This window comes from Melospiza melodia, chromosome 8 (genome assembly GCF_035770615.1).
Source record: "Melospiza melodia melodia isolate bMelMel2 chromosome 8, bMelMel2.pri, whole genome shotgun sequence".
Taxonomy (NCBI): Eukaryota; Metazoa; Chordata; class Aves; order Passeriformes; family Passerellidae; genus Melospiza; species Melospiza melodia.
The window spans coordinates 33,168,240-33,191,344 of record NC_086201.1 but is presented as its reverse complement, the minus strand read 5'-3'; the positions used below and the strand labels follow the sequence as shown (position 1 = coordinate 33,191,344).

The following is a 23,105-nucleotide window of genomic DNA, read 5'->3' as shown; positions in this document are numbered from 1 at the left end:
CCTCCTGGCTGCACCACAGAGCAGAGCAGCCCTCATTTCTCCCCAGTGCAGAATACCAATTAAGACATGTTTCAAACTCTCTATTCCTAGGAGGAGCTTAATGCAGTGCAAAGTTAGCTTGTTCCTCCCCCAAAAAGCATTCTTTTCACACTCACACAACTCCCATCAGGTGGAATGATTTCTCCCCTTTTCTTTGTTTCTGTGCCTGGCAAGTCAGAGTTGAAGGAAAATCAGTTTGCTGTCTGATGAGCTTTTGATAAAATTCCAGGCTGAAGCACTGCACCTCTTGATTTATTTAGCATTCAAACATCCCCAAGAGCTTCTTCAGTTTTGCAATCCAGCCTCTGGAAGTTTCAGAGTGCAGCTTTCTCTAGAACAGCTCGAAGTTAAGAGAAGTCCTTGTGCCAGGCTCAAATATACCACTGGTAAAAGCATAGTCTGTCTCGAAATGACACTTTTGGGCTGCCTATCTGTACTCCTTTAGTGATTTGCCTGTTATGTTTGTGTACTTAACTTGCCCAGATATATGCTGGGTTTTTCTCTGCCTGTTTTTCCTGTTGCTATCAGCACTTCCAGTTCAGGTTAACAAGAAGCTTTCTGTTTGTTTCATGTATCATCACTAAAAGCAAATAGCAGATAACAGCTCATTTCAGCCAGGGTAATATTGCTACCAGACATTAAAAAACTGAGCAGACACAAGGAAATGACATTAGCTTTCATGTGCTGCTCTCACAGACCCTCTAAAATTCAACTGCAGAAACTGGAAAAGAATTTTCCTAAAACCTCTTGTCTAGACTAAGCAACTACGGCATAAAGGAGACATGAAGGAAAACTTTAGTGAGCTTCTCTTTGCCCAACCCACAGCTCAGTAGCTACATACCACTGGAACTAAAAAATGCTTTAGCTTCAGTCATGTGCAGATTTCCCCTGGAATGCCCACAGCAGTGAAATGCCATCCTGTGCCATCCTTCACTGCTCAAAGACTCTGAGCAGTTCTTTAGAGCTGCTAAGGACATTCAGCTGTCTAGGCATGGTGTCTACAAAGAAATACAATTTGCTGTGGCCTCCTGGTTCTTGTATAATTGCTAGAGTCCAGAGAGAGTGACAGAGAGGAGGAGGAAGACGGGGTACCATGGTGCTGGTTTCAGGCCCTAAGTCCAAAGCTGGGCCTGTAAGAGGAATGCTAATCCAGGAGCACAGTCTGAATGTGTCTTGCTGGAGCCCCTGCACACCCACATCTGCTACCTGGTATGGCAAATGGAGTGGAGCTCCCATGCAAAATAACCACACCTGTCAAAATAAAGGCAGAAGTACCTTTGCTGAGGCATTATCTCCTGGACTTTATGAGTAACTGGCTACTGTGCAAATCCTGGCAAGTACTGAATGTGGTAATTTACCATGAAAACAGATCAACACCTTAGAGATATCTCACTGTTTAAAATATGAGCCTGTTTTTTTTCTCTGGAAGACTTACAGCAGGCACAGTTAAGTTCTGAAGATTGTCCTCTTCTTTGCCATTTAACATCACTTAAACAAGCAAGGGATTTGGAGAACCACAAGTAGCTTTATAAAGCAACTCAAGATGTCTCCTATCACAAAGGTGCACACAAAAGAGTAAATAACATATGGGTGAACATGAAGTGTGGAATCCTTACCTGCCCTCCTTTAGGCTGGTATTTGATATTATCTGTTGACCCAATTTTGGACCTGACATTCTTGAGGTCAGGTAGAGGCTGATTAATAACTCGTAGCTGCTTTGGAGTGGCTGGAGATTTAGGAGGAGTGCGAATTATGGCAACTTTTTTCTCAGTAGGTACCAGTATTGCAGATTTGGGGGTCCCAGGAGTGTGGGGAGTTCTGGAGTAACTGGGTGTCCCTGGAGTGCCTGGGGTACGGGAGGCATAGCTTGGTGGTGTCCCTGGAGTGATGGCAGTGGAGCCAGGAGTAGTGGGGGTAGAAGTTCCACTTTTTCCCGTTCTGCTACGAATTGGCTCTGATCCTACATGCAAGAGAAAAAAACAAACAGCTTTAGAGGCACAGAAGTACAGCTCTTCTTCCCTTTGTACTCCCAAAAGTGCATCCCTATGTGCCAAGCAGGACACAGCTCTTCAGGTGACAGTGCTGCTGCTGGAACAGCAGCAGGAATGGGTCACTCTGTGTCTTACTTGGCTAATCAACCTGACAGGAATTACCTGGCCATGAGAGGTTGAGCTTTCTATTCTGCACCACAGGAGTGCTTCCCACAATACCCCTGCTTCCTGCAAAGCTGCCTAAACAAGGCACATCATCACATTTATTTCCATTTTGGGCAAAGGACGAGAAACATCCTTGGAATCCAGCCTCTGGGACTTGATCCAACCAATTTCAGTGGATCTGGGCAATAAACTAGAAAGCAGTAAAAATTCTAATGACATTCCTGAAATAAAAAGCTGTGAGTGCCTGGCTGGAGCTGTTTCTCATACCACTGCTGGTAAAGTGCAGATGAACCCCAGGTGAGCATTCAACTGGTGCACAAGCTATAGCTCTGTTGTGTGGATGGGTAGATGTCCTCACATTCAATTGCTATTTTTCATTAGTGCTGTGAAAGAAAACCATTACCACAGGCAACCTTGACAAAAAGTCACATTCTACTTACATTTGCATGCAAGTAAAAAAACCCCAACTCTATCATTTTGTAGCAGCTCCATTCAGCATTTATGGCATTGCCAGTCCTTTTCACTGGGCACAAGGATCAGTCTAGCTGTGTTTTCTGCAGCCAGCTCTGCTCCTAACTCTCAAACATAAATAAAGAGAAGCTGAGATATCTCCAAAGTTAAATTTTGCTGAGAATACTTATGGAGAGAAAGATCAAGGTAACTCTCAAAACCTGGGAACCCCAAATGGGTGCATGTATGTTTTCACTCTTCAAATATTCAGGAATTATAAATCCAATGGGCCCCTCAAAACCATCCAGGTGGACTAAACACATTCTTATTTCAAGTATTATCATTCTGTTTGTGCAATGATGGTGGCCCAAACCCAATGCACTCCTGTCCCTGGGGTTCAGGAGACACTCCTTGCACATGATTTATTAGGCAGACTGAGCATACTCCACTCACCTCCCATTTCCCTGAACAGGTTTCTTTCTTTCCAAACCAAGCCTAAAGCTTCTTACTATACCATCTGAGACAGAAAGTGAAATTTTTTCCCACCTCCTTGCAGGCCTGGTGTATTTACTTTTCATTTCTCAGCTCTTCATCACCTGCCAAATGCTTAATGGCCCTCTCACTCCTGGTCAGGAGAATGGGCTGGCTGCTGTGGCAGCTGGAAGTCACTCTGCTTTCAAAGGGTCTCTGTTTCACCTTTGGTGCATCACTTATGACGTTTTTTGCAGAATTTAATCATCTACTTCTCTTAAGCTGTCTTAAAAAGGGCTGAGATTGGTTTCTAAAGGCAGAAGACAGAGGAACTCCTATTGGAAAGCAGGAAGCCACATGTAGGTTCTAAGGCCTGGCTAAAAGTTCTGGCGTTATTTACTAAATTGTCTTTGTCCTGTAATTTATTTTGGCTTGCGATTTGATAACTTTGGTCCTCATAAAAGGAACCTAGCTGGTTCACTGCCCCCAGTGAGTCACTCTGCTACTTAACATCTCAATTCTCAGCAGAAATTTTACCCTAGGAGTAGAGCATAGGGAGATAATTACTGGGAAGCAGCAAATAAATGACTCTAACTATCAGGTTCACTTTTCCAAGACCCATCAGAATATTTCAGGTTGTCTGCTTCAGCTTTGACTCATTATTCCTTGCTGCTATTTGTAAATGCTCTGTGTTAAGTACCTCACCCAGCTCTGAGCTCCCTGCAAAGGCATTTTCTAATATCAGCAATTAATCTGGGCAGCAGACCTTGCTCTGGGCACTGCAGGTGCATCCTGTCCCTGCTTTCAGGCACTTGGCATGTGAACCAAACCAGTTCTACAGCGTGCGGTGTTCACAGGGGTCCCAGGATGAGGGAAGAGACGAGAATGTTGACTCCACATTTCAGAAGGCTTGATGTATTATTTTATGATATATATTATATTAAAACTATACTAAAGGAATAGAAGAAAAGATTTCATCAGAAGGCTGGCTAAGAATAGAAAAGGAATGGAATCAATAACAAAGGCTTGTGACTTGGACAGAGAGTTCAGACAGCTGGACTGTGGTTGGCCATTAATTAAAAACAACCACATGAGACCAATCACAGATCCTCCTGTTGCATTCCACAGCAGCAGATAATCATTGTTTACATTTTGTTCCTGAGGCCTCCAGCTTCTCAGGAGAAAAAATCCTAAGGAAAGGATTTTTCAGAAAATATCATGGCTACACTACAGCACACCCCAGAACCACTCCTCTGTGTCAGAGGCTGTGCAATGTGACAAATCTGACGAGGATGGAGACAACCACCAAAGCAAGAGAAGGTGAATATGCAAAATAAAGAGACAACTCACGGGTAGTCCGTCGTACTGAGGAGGAGAGAGAAGATGTGAGGGACAGGGAGTTCTCCTCTCTGTCTCTGTCTCCTGAAACACCTCGCCGAGGAGGGAGGATGGAGGAAGGCCTTGGCAGAGATGAACGCTTCTCAGGGCTCTTGCTTACTCCATCCTACAGCAGCACAATAACAAAGGAAGGTTTAGTTTGCAAACCTCACTCTTTAGGCTATGATTTCCTGTACCTACACACAGAGGGGAAAACCTAATCCTGTGGGCCCAGTTTGCTCCTGACACAGGAACCTGTGGGGATCAGTCACCCTCCATGCTCTCCTTTAGCTCCCTGGTGCTTCTTTACTGCATCCAAACCTCTTCTGATGACTATCCCGAGACAGCTAGGGATATTCTTGGGTCTAAATATGGATGGATCCCACAGCTGGCTCTTACTAAGGAAAAAAAGTGGGGTTTTTAAGTGCAAATTGAAAGTAAACTCACTAGAGCTCAAGTGTGAAATTCCTATATGAATTTACCTGCAAAGTAACTGCATTACTGGTGTCCAGACACTAGATTGGTACGTGTTGTGTGATTTTTGCATATTCAAACACTAACTTGTAAATTTCTTATGGACATAAATTTTTAGCTACAGGCTTTGATGGTATTTTCTGTTTGGTTTCTTTTTCTTTATTCCTGAATTTGGATTATAAATCCTGCTGTTTTAGTTCCTTCTATAATAAAATGCTTACTTTTTGAAATCAGTGCATACCTTCTCTTTACCAGAGTAAAGTAAACCTTTACCATTAGGGCAATGGACATGTATGTTAGAATATTTTTGAGTTTATGGGATGTGCAGCCAAAGACAGACCAGCATAAGCAGACATTCTTCCTAAAGACAAATGATGATGATCCCAATCAGTAAAAGACACACCAAATATGACATTAAACAAAAAATGAAAGTCAATGGCAAAACCAATTTTTAAATGGGGATAGTTAAGTCACCATAATGTGCATGTGAAACACAAGTTAAATGTAAATATGGAGAAGCTGGAATGGACTGCCAATCATCTTTTTAAATTTATACTGCAACTTCTTCACAAAGTCCTATGCACGGATTAAATTTAGTCCTTGACATTTGGTTTCTGCCCTATTCTATCCCCTGCTGCTGGTAATTACAATTGTACCCTCTTATGCTGGAGGCTGAACTTCATTTTGAAGAATATTAACAGGTCAAAAATTACAGTTTTTTAAACTTGGAAGGCAAATTGGTCCTGCTGCTCTTTACCACCTACTCACTTGCAAATGGCTGTAACTTCTTGGCAGTTAATGAAGTAGCATCCATATGATCAACAGAAAAAAGATGTGTCTTTCTAGTTATAACTTCATTTACATTTCCTGTGGAGTATCTCCATTTTTATCCATCTTGTAGCCCGCTAATCGGTTTTCCTGCCACTGGAAGTAAGTAATCCGACAGGAGCTTCACAGAGAATTAATCAAATTCAGTGGGTAGATAATGTGTCTCATGGAGTTCACCTGTGCATCTCTGACTCTCTCCACCAACTCTGCTACCTTACCTTAGCATCTGATTTTGAGTCTCTTGGGCCTGCAGAGGAGGGCCGAACAAATAAACTGTCTGTATCCAGACATGTGGCCCTTTTAGTGGTTAATGAGCAAGCTGAGCTGGGTCTTGGAGGAAGCAATGACTTTGCTCTAGACTTTGAGGCAGGAATCTTTGACAAAGAGGCAGTCTAGTCATGAGAAAACAAACAAAACACAACATGAAGCTGGACAAAATGAAAACACATGCAACATGGACCAAAAAAAAAAACAAAACAAAAAAACAAAAAAAACAAAAAAAAAAAAAAAAAAAGCCAAGCTATGAATAATACTTTTCCTGTGTCTGGTAATGGTCTATGCAGATCTGACAATCATGGAAGTTTCAGTTTTGTGTTGTTTGACTGAAATCCTTGGTCTGGACAGAGTTACCAATTCTAGGAATCTGCCTTTTTCTGCAGATGCTGTTTGGATCTTGTGTTATTAGGAAAAAACCTGGTGCCAGGTGTGGCATTTAACTGATACAACTGCTGCATTAGAAACAAGGGCAAAGCTACAGGAGCACCAAGGGATCCCAGCCCTTTAAAGTTGAAATACATTCCTCCAGGCTAAAATCAAGAATAAAGCAGTGGGAATCTTAGAAGCAAAGTTACACCAGTATTCCCACAACAGCAGGAGGACAACAGTAATTCCTTTCTTTTGCCACTGTGTACAGACAAAACCTCTAACACACCCCAGATACTGCTCTGTGCATTTGGTGTCACTCCATAAAAATTCACAAATTTATATTTGTATGGAGTATTTTTGTTTTTGTATTGGAGTATTTTTATTTTTGTATGGAATAAATTTATATTTGTATACAGTCCTGGGATGAGGAAAGCATATATAGTTGAAAGGCTGATATGGTGTGTTATTGTGAACAAATACTTGTTTGATACCAAATAATGACCACATCCCATTAAAGAACAATTAAACACCAACAGGACAGAAAATGTTTGTTAATACTTAGGAGCATCCTACTGCTTTACAAAAAAGAATCTCCTTGAAACTGAATAGGCTACTTGCTTAAGAAACACTGTTTTTTTTCCTATAGGTGTAACTGATATTACAAAGAGCAGTTGCAAAGGTAGTCCTTATCCTCTCTGTAGTCATACTAGCATGAAATTACTTACAAATCCCAATGGGCCTGTCCTCCTGGGATTTGCACTGAACTTGAGCACTAAACTTGGCATTTGATCTCAATCAACCCTCTAGACTTTCCCAATGTTCAGAAAAGGTACATGAGCTGCTTTTAAGTTGTCTTGTTAGAAAATAAGAATGGGCTGTCCAGCTCTGACAGGCCTCTGGCTTAGGCTTTATGCTCAGCCTATGGAAAACTGAGACTGAATAACATCTGTGACATCACTCATGTGAGTAAGAGCTACAGAACTGTGTATCAAGCAATTCCAGTCCCACAGTACAGCTGAGAGGAGTTCTATTGGATGTCCTCCTCCAGACCAAGCAGCAAGACAAGAAATTAGGATGGAAGTGCTTTACTAGCAAGAACATATTCCCATAATGAGTTCTGCAGCATATTTATGCCTCTTTCTTTTTTAATACTTATTTTACTGTGTGAGAACAAACAGAGGAAAACCAGTGAATAATTATTTTAAACAGAAACTACAGAATATGTGTTTCTGTCAAATCAAAGATTTTCCAGATTTTGGCTGTTTTTCATAGTTTAGTTCATGGGTCTCATCCATTTGTGAAACTCTGGATCATGTTTAGAAATCCATGAAGGTATTTACTGATGCTGAAACTCTGTGAAATATTTATGTTGGGTGGCCCCAAGAAGCAGACATTGTGCAAGCACCTTTCACCTGGCTTTCTGAACTAGAGATAGAACTAAGCACACATTGCTTGAGGCCCAAATCTTCATTCTGTGGTTTTCACCATTTTCAACTTGCATGCAAGGAACTACACTATAATGAGACTGAAAAACTCTTGTAGATTAAGGTTCTAGTCACAGTGCAAAGACTTTTCACTCATATGGCTCCATGTCCTCTGTGAATACATGTATCTAATGTGGATACTAAAGATGGACAACACTGACATCTGTCAATGGAAAAGATGGGGAAAAGGCATGGCCTTGAGCCACTGCACAGCTCTGGTTATCACAGTTTGGAGTCCCTCCATGTTACTTAGGTATCAGGGCACTTTTAGCATCAGGAATAGCAGCAGAACCTGCCCAGAGCTGGTTGAGCAAGCAAAGAAACCGAGTCTCAATCCCTGCAGGAAAACTCAGTCTCTGGTAGCAATACTTCACCTCTGACCTCGGTTTTAATTTATGCTGCTGGAAGGGTCAGCTGCCCAGAGGACAAAGATCTATGTGACTCAGGGATTGCTGAAGTGGGGATGCAGAACCCTCATTTTATTTCAAGGTGTTCCTAACACACGGCACAGGTTTTCATCACCTCACTGTGAACTGCAGGTACACAGCTGCTTCCAGCAGATGGAACTGTTTAGCTTTTCCTGAACTTGTCCTGTGTAAACTGCAGTCTCAACATGAATAACAAAACTGACCAGGCTGGATGATCTAACATTACCAGTGGAGAGGAAAAGACTGCAGCACTTGAAAGACATAAAAGCTGAAAATCACAACGAAACAAAACAACAAAAATGAGAGAGATCTTTAGAAAAGCAGAGACAAAGGCAAGGCACAGAAGAGAAAATATCCAAGAGGTGTGTGAGTGTGGCAACCACAGAGACAAGGCAACAAAGAGAGAAAGTAAGCAGGGGACAGCTTTCTGATGTGTGCTATAACATAAGGGGCAGGAATAGGAAAGGTATACAGAAAGATCATTTCACAGAATGATTTTGCAGTGCTTGTACTAGAGCACTCCATAAACACTGAAAATGGGCAAGTATTGGCTTCTCTTGTGCAAGTGTTGATGGTCTGACAAGAAAAGACAGTAATAAAACATGCTCAGACTCAGCCCACAAACCTGCCCAGATCTTAGTCACTTGTAAAGAAGCTCTAATAGTTTCCCAGTTCTGAGCTGGAATGGGTCAGACCTGAAAAACCCTGGTTCCTCCAAAGCCTCCAAAAGTGCTCTCAGCACTACCAGTTTCTTGCAATTCATAAACAGTGTGTAGCACTTCATGTGACACAGCCCCAAAGAACTGAGAGCCTGGTTTAACAAATGAAATAAATCACCCATGGAATATACAAAGAAATATATTAGGGAATTCAGAAAAATTCTAAAGAAAATTGTAATTGTTATTTCTGGGGGATGGTCCTGCTCAGGGCCAGGAGTTGTACTTTATGATCCTGATGAGTCCCTTCCAGCTCAACATATTCTATGATTCGGTGATAACAACGATAAAGTGTTGTGCTGCGGCTGTGAATTAGCATGTGTCACAGTCATGGCTAAAATAACTGCATAGGGGAGAGTGAATGGAGGTTTGTTTCCTGAGGATTTTGGAGGGTTGGGACAGAAACAGTGCAGGGTCAGCAAGGAGCAAGGGAGTCTTTGCTTAAGAGAGCCAGACACGGGAAGCAGAAAAGGCTGTACAGCAGCAGAAGGCAAGGCAAGGCAAGGCAAGGCAGGGTTGTAATCTGACAGATTATAGCGCAGACAGCGGCCATACTGAAAGCAGTAAATGTAAATTCTGCTGGCCAGTAACTCCTACACAGGCATGGCTCCTGCAGAACACTGGGCTGTGGAATGGCACACTAGGAGATACCCATCAGTCCTGGGGTGGGCTTCTGCATTCTGTGCAACACCCAGCAGTCCAGCGAGGTGCCAATGCAAGCTGGGTGCTGCAGGAAAGGCCAGGACATGCAGCTTATCCCACAGAATGGCCTGGCTCAAAATGCTGCCCAGACTTCATGTCCTGCAGTTTGGAGTCTGTGTGCCCCCTGTGGGTCTGCAAACTGTCACCATCTACCACTTGAGACTAGACTTCTAAGGTTATTCAGGAAAGGTGGTTTTAATTATCCTTTTAAATGAATAATGAAAATGGCGAACAAATTTTAAATGGAACACACAATTACTTACTGAATTAACACAAAAAGATGTGAAATAAGGGCAAAAGGAGATTATAAAGAACAATAAGATTATTTTACTCACTGAGAGTTTTTCCTTTGCTTGTTTAAATACAGCAGGAGCCTGGTTTGTTTCACCACCTGCTGCTGAGAAATCCAAAGAAAGACTTGATAGTTAAAGACAGAAATAATAAGCATTTCCATTCAGTACACTTGTTAGACCAATTAAATGCCTTGAAACAACTGTGCAAAGCAAGTACTTTGTGAAATACCCTGAACTTTATGCAGACATTTACTTGCCTTAAATTTTTTCTGCATTCATCTTACTTGAGGTAAAATGGTATTCTACGTGTTTTGAACAAAATTAAATTTTGTATTCATGTACCTATAAGTCTACAAACTAAAAGAAAAAAATTCCAGAAATAGTTGACAAATATAAGTTTCTGTTCAATCCTCAGAAAACTTACAGCCTGGTTTTCAGGACTGTCCTCTAAAAATCAAGCTTCTTTAAATCATCCATAAATCAAAATTGTAAGAGAGGTCTCTATAGTCACCACTTTCAAAATATTAGCCAACATTCATAATGGATAGAGAGAGATTCACTGTTGAATTTTCATCCAAGTTGTGTCAATAAGGGCGGCATATCAAGGTCAACTAAGGTCTCAAGAATTTAGAAATTCAAGGTTTATCTGGGACATCAAGAATGCTAACTCAGTATTTCATTTATTTGATACAACATGGTTTGAGGTAAGATGTTTCTCTTGGACCTGAAATCCATCCACACTGGTTTTTGAATGGGACAGCTTTTTGGAAAGCAGGTTATCAGCTTCACCCTAAGGCTGCTGCTTAGGCAGTGATGTGCCACTTAACAACTAACATGAAATCTTCTGGCACCTGTGCCAGGATGCCCTTGGTAAAAGAAGAAGTAGGACGACAACCACAAATGACAACCTTCTGCTATAAACCCAACTGTTTTCCAACTTTAAACCAACCCTAATTCCTCATACAGGAAAGGTCAGGTTAATTTTTCCCACTTCTTATGCAGCTCCAGGCGTGGTGAGGTTATCCCTGGTTTTCTGTCACACTACCCACTCTAGTGCAAGGTGTAGGAGAGAGAACTTGTGAGGAGGAAAAGAATATATAACTGCCTACTTCAGTTCTTCTGAATTTTTAAGAGCCGAGTACAGCAGAGCCTTCCCATGTCAGATTTACCGTAGCTGTTACTGTTTGGGTCTGGTTTCCATCTCTTCTAGATAACCACAAACAGCTTCTTTCCTCCTTCCCTCAGCATTCATCCCTAACCAGTCACACTGGGAGCTGGAAGAAAAGCTGTGTCACTTGTGCCAATGTGCCTGGTAACAACCACAACTCCTCTGAACACAAGATTTCTACAGGCCCTACAAACCTATTTCAGCTCAGGGGGTGACCCCAGAACTGAAAACAAGAAACAGAAGCATATCATGGCCAGGTCATTGTCCTGGCCTTGCCTCCAAAGACACTCCTCTGATAACACACCTGCAAGTAGCATCTCACAGCCACCAACAAAACCCAGGCCAGGCTGGGGGTTTCACTCATGGAGCTACACCAGCCAAGGCAAAGACTTCCCAACTGTCTCATCAGGGTTGGCCTTACAATTTCTTTTTCAAATGGCAAGGACAAGTCTCTCAAAAACCAGTCCCTGCCTCGTGGATATGGTTCTGTAAGTTACTGGTACCTCCCAGTGCTTCCCAGTGATGTGGGAAATTTTTTTTCAGGTATTGAGGGGCATTAAGGGGAAAATGTACTTTTCCCAGGCCATTGTGCAAAACATAAAAGCAGACATTAACTTCCTTTGGTAGATATCTGTATCTTATGACTGGACATGTTTCATTTTGAAGTCATGGTAAATGCTGTGCGGAGATTTTAACTGACTGCAACACACTCAAAGCTCTGTGGACTACACTGCCAAGAACTTTTGTGGGCTTCATTATCCAGGCATCACTAAAACTAACAAGAACACTCCAAACAGGATGCACTGACAGTCAAAACTGGCTTCAAGAAATGGTGCTGTATTTCAGTTAAAAAGAAAATGGGAGAGAGACAATGTCCCTCTAGATTCCAGATCCTGGAGAGACCTGCATGACACAATCAAGCTCAGGGATTTGTAAGATAACATATGACCACCTGCACTCTTAGAATATCCCACACCACTGCAGCCTTTCTCATGGTCTTCCCTCAAGTCCCATAAGGAAGTATAAATAGGGGGGGTAGAAGAAAATAAGGCATACTGTAATTTCTCCAGCACCAGTGAGTGCGCTGAAACACTCTAAGAAATATTTTTGGTCACTTTTTGGCATGGTTTCCACTCCTCTGCTTTAGAGCTCAAAGTTCAAGCCACATTTCTGAAAGTTTTATGATCAGTTTGGCCCCATCATTTTGGTTGCTTTCTACCTCAGGACTTAAATAGGGGAGGACTTAAGTAAGGGAGGTAGTTTGTGCGTTATGTTTCTCACTTTGACTAAGACATCAGGTTCCCTGTGCATTGCAGTTAGAGAGAAAAACCTCTGAGGTTTGCCAAGGCAGCACAAGTTTCAGGCACAGGGCAGATTTTATCCAAGTCCATTGGTATGACTCAGTTCTTTTTGTGCTCCTAAGGGTCAGAACAGTTCAGAGGAGGCAGTGGTAGAGTGAGTAGCCTGTGGTCAGAGCTGTCATGCCCTGGTAGCTGAGGGCATGACAGCTCTGACCACACAGCTGTACATGTGTAGATGAAGTTGAGAACACTACAAAGCCAGTGCCTTTCCCCCACCCATGTCCACAGCTTAGTGAATTCCCCTGGGGCTTTTGAAAGAACATGAGAATTATGGGTTGTAACTTCTGAGCTATCAAGCTGTGCTTCAGCAAGCAGCAAGAGGTAGCAAGGAGAAATGTTTTAACTCCGTTTTAAAATTCCTTCCTTTTGGGTAGTTCTGGTTCAGAGTGCAAGTTAGGACAGCCCAGAGAGTGTAAACTGAGGAGGAGACATCAGTGCAACACAGAGGGGACTGAAGCAGCCTTTCCTTTCCTTTTATTTCTCCTGAGAGGGGGAAGTAAAAGGGTGAGATTCTGTCACAGGAGCAAAGGGGATGGCATCGTTCTGATGTCCCAGTGGAACACAGCCAGGATACAATCCACACTTCATACAGCAGAGGCATGAGACCAAACCCGCTCTAAACCATCTCTTACTGCTCACACCTCCCTGCTGGGGCTGGTCTGCATTCCCAACAAGAGGGACTGGTGCAAAACTGCAGGGGAATCACTGCCTGGAGGCACTTTTGGTATTGCTCTGCTTAACCACATGATGGGTAATGAATGTTCCTGTTAATTTCTAAGCTGTGAGAAGATGCCTGTGCACTTCTGCATTGCTGTGCCTGGTTTTTCTCTTCTTATCCCAAGTTCCAAGCAACCACACTACAGCAGTGGCCATGTTACACAACAGAAAACCTGGCCTCCTTTAGCAGTTTGAAGATCACAATCAAAGTCAAGATGTTCATCCTTCCACCTGGAACCCACAGAAACCATGAATAATATGTGAAAATGCTGGAAGAGTTATTTTGGTCCTCTAAATAATGATACACCTATGAAGTCGTAACAGGAATCATTTCTTTCTTCCTTTTATCTTCCTCTACCAAATATTAAGATTTTTTGCTTGGAATGCATTTCGCAGTGTGAGCCCAGATTTCTTCTCTCTCAGCTCCATGCTGCATGTGGCTGGATTCTCCCTGTGGATTTTGACTGCACAGCATAAACATCAGTGACAGATTGGGAATTATCAATGCAGATAACATCAATAAACAAAATAGAAGTCTGAAACACTTCTTATTATGCATGAGAGTAAAAAAGCAGAAGAATGGAAATGCATACCATGGTTTAAGTTGCCAACATTTTCCCACCAGAAAAAAAAAAATAAAGGAGAATTAAAAAAAAAAATTAAAAATAAAGAAAAAAAAATCATCCACAAATTAAAAGATGATAGAGATTCCTAGAACACCACACTCTAAGCACGATGCCAAGTTACAATCACAGCACTTGGAGGCCCAAGCAATGACAAGCATACATGATCATGGCCTCCATCAAACAAACAAACAAATACCAGGAAAGAAAGAAAGAATAAAAGAAAAATGGTACAAAACACTAAAAAAGCAATTCTATTTGTGAAGATTGACACTCTTGGAAGAAAAAAAAAATAGAGAAGCTGCTAGAGCTATGAGATTTACAAAAGAAAATGTCTATGTTTGCCAGCCACATTGCATAACTGAACAGAACGCAGTCACCTGTCTGCTTCCGTTTAACACAGGAGAGATGAGTTGGTCTAGTATATTTGATAGCAGGTTTTAAAATTATTTTCCTGGAGGGAGAGTGGCCCTGAACTTCAGTTTTTTTAGCAAGTTCAGCTTTCTTATACACTGCTATGGACAAAAAGAACACAAGAAACACAGAATCAGAAAAAAACCCAGCAAACCATTTCACATGATCAATAAGTCAAGCGTCAGGCCCACTGCCCCACAACTCCAACCCAACGCGTTGCTTCTTCTGAGGGGAACAAATCCTATGCTGCAAGAGGGGGAGCACTGGTGCATTGGCTCAGAAACATTACCCAGTAATCAACAGGGATGTCTACAATGAAATAGGACCAGTGGAGCAATGAGCCTTGGACATGGCTTGTCACATAGTTGTACAATATCTCATTATAAAACACTACCGTTAATAGCGCCATGGTGCACATAATCTACAGCAGAGTAACCAGATTACTGTAAAACAGTAAGAAAATTAAAAAAAAATTGTAATAGGAGTGTGAAATGAACCTTTTTTCCTTCTCACTTCATCTCTGGAGAGTGTGCTAGGTTCCTTTTTAGCTATTTTCCTTTCAGGAGTAGAAATCCTGCCTCTCCCAGTTTTAAAAGGTTTCTCTTTTTTATGCTTATCAAGAGATGATCTTCGCAATTCTCTCTCTGCTTTCTCCTCTTTAGGAACAGTCTCTAACTGTTCAGTCATGATGCTCCTATCATCATCTGTAGGATCAGAGCAAATTACAACAACAAACAAAAGATTAGTAACAAATGTTAACAATACTTCAGAGGAGCAGGGAAAAAATAGTTGAAGACAGAGCAGATGATTAATTTTAAAAAAGCAAACTATTTTTACCATTTCTCTGAAACATGCTGAGATTACTATTATAACTGTAATAATTTTGCTTTTCAATCATTATGATTTGGAAGCAAAAATATTCAACAGACAAAACAGAAAGGATAATGCACACCTTGAGTGTCTGCCCAGAGACTGTCTGTGTCCATGATGGAGTCATCAATTGTTGTTTCATCTTTGTAATCATCACACGTCTCTGTTTTGTAGTTAGTGAGCAGGATTTCTTCTCTCTGGGGTGAAGCAGGAGCCTCTCGGGAGCCTTCCTTGGGCTCAATCTCCACTTCTTCAACATCCAGCTCCTCCTCAGCCTGGGAGTCTCCTGTTTCAATGTCTTCCTGCTGAGTGGCGGCGAAGCGCACGCTGTGAGAAGCAGATTCACCCTCATCAACTGTTGTCTGCACCACTGTGATGAAGTCATCCTCCACTGTCACCACTGATTCAATAATGCCTTTCAGCTCAGGCAGGGCTTCTGGGCTACCCTTGGCTCCCATTTCCTCTGCAGCAGGCTCACCAAACTCTGGGGGCATTTCTGATACAAGATGCTGTTTATCCTCTTCTTTTGCTTCTTGCCCTGCTTCCACCTCCTCTTCCTCATATTCTTCCTCTTTTGGGGCTCCAGCTGCCAGTTCACATGGCAGCAGCTTTTGGGTTTCTGTAGGTTTCACAGCTCTATCAAGAGTCTCTTCAGCTCCTTCTACGAGTTGTGGTATGCTCTCCATCTGAATCTCAGCAGGCTCCTCCCGGAGAGGCTCAGCTTTTGGAAAGAGGGGCTCCACAGAAGCCCCCTTAGCTGGTAACTGTGTAGGTGTCTCTTCCCCAGACACGGGAGGTTTTGGTTGTTCTGCTTTGATATCCTCTGGTTTCACAGATTCTCCATTCAAACTTTCTTGGGCTTGATCATGCTCTCCACTAGATTCATAAGATTCCTCCTTATCAACTGCCTCTTGATGTACCAGATCTGGCTTAGTTACTTTTTCTTTAATTTCTATTTCTGACAGTTTGGTGCTGTCCTTTGCATAACTAGGCTCAGTCTTGGAAAGTACATCTGCATCCTTTGCTTCTCTGGAGAAGATGGTCTCTTCTTTCTGCTGAGTGTCTTTGGGTTCAGGCTCTGCTTTGTTAAGAGAGGTTTTGTCCTTCCCTGATGGAAGAGAAACAACCTCACTGATCTTAGTGTCTAACTTACTCTGATATTCTTGGTCAGCTCTCCTTGCAGCTACCTCCATATCATGCTTAATAGCATTGTAATCTGGTTTAACTGGAGCTTCTATATCAGCTATCTCAGCTAGCTCATGAACAACACTAAGAGTCTTCTCCTTCTCAAACAACAAACACATAGAATCCTTTTCTATTGCTATCTCTGAAGAAGAAATTCTGTCATACATTGTGTCAGCAGGTAAATGAACTTTACTAGCCACACTTTCTTCTTTCCTTTCTAACACTGCCTCAACTCTTGTCTTCTCTGGTTCTGCTCCTTTAATGGGACAGACCTCTTTAGAGTCACCTTGATCTTCACTTTTTTCTAGCACAGTATCCAGTTTCTCTTTTTTCTCCTCTTCAAAGCCCCTCACCAGAGTGGACTCACCATGCTGACCTAAATCTCTTTCACTGAGGAAGTCTTCTTTTGATTTTTCAGCAGCTGCCAGCTTCACTTCTATTAAAGACAAGTCAGGAGCGAGGCCACGTCTCAGTTTTTCGTCTGTGCCTTCGTAGAAGGGACAGGTTTCACTCGTTAAATTCTCACTGTCCTGAACTGGGGAGGGGAGTGGTACTGTGTATTTATTGAAAACACAGTAGCCCAAGTCTTCCAGCTGGCTTTCAGCTTTCAGAATTACGTGGTTTTCATTTGTCACAGGTGGCAGGGCTGTGCTGCTGTCTTCCACAACAGTGTCAGAAGGAACTGGCTTCTTCTGTGCCACCTCAGCATCTGCACTCACAGAGGCTAATCTTGATCTTGTCCCTGCCAAGTCTAACATTTCAGGCAGGTCAGGAGCCAGGACAGCCCCATTTTTGTAGTAATCTTTGGCCTGGAAAGATGGTTCAGCCAAGGTCTCAGGCTGGACTTTTTCTTCTACCGTCACTTTTTCTTCTTCTGTGTGCTCATCTTCCTCTCTACTTTCAATGGGGAAGCAGGGGGCCTTCTCCACTGCTGGTGTGGTTGCTGGCAAGTAGTCATCACCTTCATCCATACTTCCACTAGTGTTAGTTAGAATATCTGAAGCGAGGGGAGAAAGATCGTGTGCACGACCAAAACTAAATCCTAGGGCTATTGAATCCAGACAGGACATGGGCAAGTTAATAGACATACTTCTCTGTTCAATTGCAGATCTCCCCCCAAGTCCCAAGCTCCTGCTCAGAGTTAGGTCATCTTTATTTTTACTGTGAAGTTCTCTCTTATCCCCATAGACTTTGGGGTCAATAGTGAACATTCTTTCTGTTGGAGAACTGGGTTCTTCAGATGTGTCTGGTGTATAGCTCTGAGCCAGGGTACTGTACCCCATTTCACGAGCATGCACATTCTGTTGCTGATTTAATTCTTCATCTTCCTCCTCCTCTTCATCTTCAGGTATTAGAGGACCTCTCTGATAAGGCTCATATTTACTCTCTTTAGTGTCACTTAGCTCATAGTAATCACTGCTTTGTTTCAGACCATCTGCTTTGAAGGCTTCCTCTTTCAGAGCAGAGGTTTCAAAATACTTCGACATTCCTGACTGATCCTCCTCTTCCTTCATTTGATGAGGAGCTGCAAGACTTGTCTTATCCTCCTCAGTATCTTTTTTAACATCTTTCTCTTGAGAAGCTTCTAGAGTAGGAGTCTTCTCAGTGGTTAAACCTGGTGCCTCAGGGGCTTTCTCTGTTACTCTGGATAACTGAGCGGTCTCAGGGTGCTCTGCTGTTTTCTCATTACTCAGTTCATGGCTTAACTTTGCTGGGGGTACCTGTGTGCTTTGCTGCACCTCCTTTTTCACATCTGCTGCTGAGAGCCCACTTTGGTCCGTTTCTTTTTCTGCTTTGAGAGTATCAGGTGACTTTTTAGCTTCACCATCCTTTTGAAAGTCTGTTTTGTCTGGGGAAGGTGTCTTAACTTCTGATTTTGTGGTCATTTTACCCTCATCTAATAATTGAGCCTCCCCTTTATCAAAGAAGTCGTACCTTTCTTCCTCATCACTCTCATCCTTAGTCATGTCCTTTTCCTCTCCCCATGGAGGGATTTTTGGAGTGCTTGGAGTTTTCAATCCATCTACAGTTACTGCTGAGACTTCTTGGAGAGATAATGTCCTGTCTCTGTGGATCTGTTCATCTTTACTGAGATCTTTGGCAAACAGTTGGTCAGTAGGTTCCTGATGTGTTTTGAAACTGTCTTTGAGTGAAAGCTCCTGTGGGAGAGCAGGAGATGGGCCTGAAGGAAGTTCACTTTTGGCTGCTTCTGCCTTGGGTTCTGGTAGCAATAGAGAGCTTTCCCCATAGCTGATGGCACCACCCTGGATATCTTTGAGGTTGTCTTGAAATGTGATACCCATAACTTGGTTGGTTGATGAGGGCACACCTGCAGTCCTTTCTTCTGCCCTGCTCACTTCAGGCAGCTGAGATGACAAGTGCTCTTGTTCTTGAGGAGCAGGAGGCTTAGCAGCAGGTTCTGCAAAACTGGCTTCCCCTTTCATCTGTGAATCAGTTTTCAACATCCATTCTGATGGAGGTGAAAGCACTTTGTCTTTGCTCTCTGAATCCTTTTTATCTGTAGCCTCTGTTTTTGCTGACTGTGGAACTAAGGCATCATATTTAGGTTGCTCAACAGTCTTACTGTCCTTCCCAGATTCACGCTGCTTTGTGTCTAATGGTTCTGCTGCAAAAGGGCATGTGCCCTCCTGGACATGGAATTCCATCTTCGTGGCTGCAAGTAAATCTGAAGTAATTTGTTTGGGTTTTATAGCAAAATTATTTCAAGCACTTACAGGCAGGCAGTCACGTGGTCTACGACATTTTAATATGAATGATGGAATGGAAAGGGAGAAAGATGTGAGCATGCAGCAAGGCATCCACCTAGAAATCTGCTTTAAAGTGTTAAATACTAGTTTCCTTTCAATATATAAGGTTTTCTAAGAAAAATGTGAGTTGTACATGTATAAATATGAGCACTGAAATGAGATGATTTCATGTAAATTCTTTGTCTTCATGATTTGTATACAACAGCAAAATCACAAATAACCTCACTTCATTAGAAACTGTGCTGAACTCTGTAGCTTATGTTACTTTTGTGTTAGTGAAGTCTGCAACTTCAAAGGAATCAGTGGTACCTTTGTGTGTTGCTGAATGCTGTTAAAACATTCATAGTTATACATTTCTATGTATTTTTACACATTTTTCTTCCACACGCAGCCTAAACTAGAGGTAATGCCTCTAGTTTCAGAAGAGGCTGGTTTTTTTAACTGTACCAGCTTATAACACTTGCTCCTTGTCAAATTACCAGAATCTCACTGCTGTCACCAAACCAGCATGTGGAAATCAGCAACAGACCTACTAATACTCCCAGATCTTGAAGGTCTGGTCTTCAAAATGGCCAGTCACCTACAAAGATGTAGGTGAAGTAGCTGAAGTCAAATAATATTTGGCATGTTTCTGTGACTCTGGATCAGGCACTAATTAAGTTAATTTGAAACTAAAAAGGCTACTCTTATACTCTGTCACTTTATTTTCAGAGGCTAATACCTAGTTAAGTTTTTTAAAAACCCACTCTCTTATACATTAATAGCTCAATCTTTTTTTAATGTCCTATCTCATTTAAATCTTCCTGTAATGGAAAATATTAAGAGAAAGACTGCAGAATGGGGCATATCTTTCTTCACTAATCTGTAAAACAGTTTTATTAAATTTTTTTTCTGAGTTTTTTCTAAAGTTTGTTACAACTAGCATTGGGCCAACTCTGAATTTCTTCAGATCTGAAGTCCATGGAGGCATCATTTTGCTTTGATGAATCTGACTGTTTTTAGAACAATTAGTATAAAAGTATTGCTCATTATTTAAATATTTACATATGCTAATAATGAGTCAAAAAAGCAACTGCCATTCTAACAGGTAACTCAACATCAACAGGTAACTAAACTAGAAATCTACACCTACAGTAATTTTGCTCTTTTATCATTTTACATGTGGTGACTGACTTGCAATCCCCATGAAGTACAAAGCATGGCCACTGGGCTGACGTCATGCTCATTTCACAGAAATTAAATAGCTAGATACTGCTTTTCTCTATGTATCCTCCTGTCTCTCTTCCTGTAGTGCAAGCAAACAATACCAATGGCATCCAAGCATATTCTGACTGCCAAAGGAATTCAGTGCTCTTCAGCTGAGCCATTGGGAACACAAGCCTCCTAATTGCAGCATTCCTTAGCCAGGCAGGGAGTGGGTACATCACTACTCCACACAAGGTGCCTTTGCGCCTTGTTCCACTGGCTGAACAGAAATATAATTAAAACAAAAATACTGAAGCCTAGTTCTTATGTAATGAAAGATGACTGAGTAAACATTTTGTTCAGGAACTATGTCTAAACTTCACCCAGTCCTAACCTTCACTTTGAAGGCAAATGTCCCAGTGGAAGTGATGGAGTTTTTGCCTAAGAAGGGCACTCCAGCAGGGCTAAACATTTGTAATAAAGTGGCACACGCAAAAAGTAAGAGTTCTGGCAATGACTGAGGAGAGGAGGGGTGGATTGCAATGGATGACAAGGGTATGATATAAGAAGCAATAGCTTTAAGGAAGCTAAACCAGAATGCACTGAAGCACACACAAAAAAACCAAACCAACCAAACAAAAATCCTGCACACTGCAAATGAAAACATTGCTACAGTTTAAGCATCTTTATGTCATAGTCAAAGGCGGCAAATCTGCTGTTTGAAAGAAATGCAGATGAACCTCTGCACCAAAAAGAAAAAAAAATACATAGATTAGCAATGTGACTGGCAAACACATCTGAGATGGGGGAAAAAGGCTTACACAGAGGAATAAGCTTAGCTGCAAAGCAATATTTTACCATGGCAAAGTAAAAAACTCAGGAATCAGCCGCAGCGGTGGGAAACCATGTTGTCATACAGCACCTACACAACCAAATTATCTACTACACACTCTTCAAGCATAATAACAAGAGCAGTCATACTAATAAATGGGCAAAACAGAAAATGAAGCAGGCTTGGAAAGCACTGGAGAAAGCTGGAGAAGGATTTGCTGGCAGCAAACACATGCAAACTTGAGGACACACCTTCCTCAGCCAAGGAAGAGGGTGTGTCTTTCAGGAGTGCTCCCACCACAGAGGTCACACTCTCCCTGCTGGATGCCACATTTGGCACTTTTTCTTCATGACACACTGAACCAGAATCCAACTGAATCTCACAGAGGGCCTTTGCCTGGCCCAAAGGCTTAAGGGGCCTGTGCTCTTTCCCCATTTGCTTCCCAGGAAGAGCAGCAGGTTTCACTTCCACAGCCGTCAGACTCTTTACTGGTTCTTCTTGGAGATGGAAAGAACAGGGGACATCCCCACCAACAGTAAACACCAAGCACACAGCTGAACAGGATTGCTTTACATAACCCTATCAGTTCAATATTTTCTATTTAAGTCTGTAAAGGACTGCCAGTACCCAGTGCATTTTAGCCACCATGGAACTGAATTTTCCTTAGGGAAAAAACCAAACCAAAAGCCTGCCTGCCCCCAGACAAGCATGTTTATGCCACAAGATGAAAGCTGAAAATGTTTTACAGGCATACCTCTCCCAAGGATGGCAGTGGGTCAAAGAGTCATTGGAAATGGAGATGGAATGGAATGATGGATGGCTCTGACAACACTAATGCATCAATGAGCTCAAAGTACACTGATATTTTTCTAATAAATGTGCTGTTTAGTCCAGTAAATGACATTCAGCTGAGGTGGAGGAAGGTATGAGGCATTGATTTCTTTCTGCTGACCTTGGTAATACAGACTGCTGCATGCCAGCAAGTCAATCTACTGTATGAATCCTGGATTTGGCAAAATACTGACAACTTTCATAGTCATAACTGGCCTTATGCATGGCTAATGATTAATGGTTTTTGAAAGATCGCTGCCAAGTTTCCTACACTGAATGGGTTTATAAACAATTCTCCCTTATGCTGTCTGACATCTGAAATCTTTATGTTAAAGTCACTATTTTAACTTAAGGACTCTTCATTTTCTTTGCTGCTTTCCCACTTACCCCCAGGCTCCTCACCATCAATTAAGTCAAACAAACCAATGAATGCAATACAACTATTTGTTCATCCAAATTTCTAAAACATACCACTCAGCCCATAGGCTGTTAGGATCAGTATAGTAGAATCAAGAACAGTCTTTGCTTGTGCCATGGAAGAAGAATTATTAGAAAAATCTCCATTCCAGGTTTGTACTCCTGCCACTGTGACTCAGACAAAAATTACTGTGCACTATTAGTATTCCCTCTGATAATAAGTAAGGATTTAGTGTGAATCCTGTGATTCAGCAATGTACTCAAGGAGCTGACCAGCAGCCATGCTGCAGGCAACCTGATGACATCCCTGAGTTTAAAATGTGTCTCACAATGAAGTATTTTGCTGAATCAGACCTAGAACAAAGCATTTTCAAATCTGGAAGTGGCTGTATCCATTCTCTTGGAATTACAAGGGCTTTATTTTTCTCCTGAGACTGTCCCAGTGAAAACCAGATAATCAATCATCCCTTTCAGCTACGGCATTAAAAGAATGACTTAAGGAACATAAACACTAGTTGAGGCTGAGAAAATATCACTATGTAAAGAACAACACATTATTAATAACATAAAATAATTAAGGTTAAATACTGTATCTTAAATGAACAGAAGCCAGGAGATTATCAGACCCTGACCAATGCCTGAGCATTGCAGAAATATTTGCACATGGGTAG

The 23,105-nt window shown here is 41.9% G+C and overlaps 1 protein-coding gene across 19 annotated transcripts in view; it reads right to left on the bottom strand.

The window, feature by feature from the left end:
* MAP2 (microtubule associated protein 2) overlaps window positions 1–23,105 on the bottom strand; it is a 219,263-nt gene that overhangs the window by 16,310 nt on the left and 179,848 nt on the right. For 3 of the 19 annotated variants that reach the window (XM_063162599.1, XM_063162615.1, XM_063162602.1), the window contains exons 7-12: window positions 15,299–19,087; window positions 14,844–15,050; window positions 14,313–14,447; window positions 10,106–10,167; window positions 4,467–4,620; window positions 1,656–1,999 (exon numbers count right to left, since the gene is read on the bottom strand). In XM_063162599.1, the coding sequence (XP_063018669.1) occupies window positions 1,656–1,999; window positions 4,467–4,620; window positions 10,106–10,167; window positions 14,313–14,447; window positions 14,844–15,050; window positions 15,299–19,087 (4,691 nt within the window). Of the gene's footprint in view, window positions 1–1,655; window positions 2,000–4,466; window positions 4,621–6,013; window positions 6,188–10,105; window positions 10,168–14,312; window positions 14,448–14,843; window positions 15,051–15,298; window positions 19,088–23,105 lie in introns of all 19 variants that reach the window. The other 16 variants (XM_063162609.1, XM_063162612.1, XM_063162610.1 and 13 more) reach the window with 10 other exon arrangements.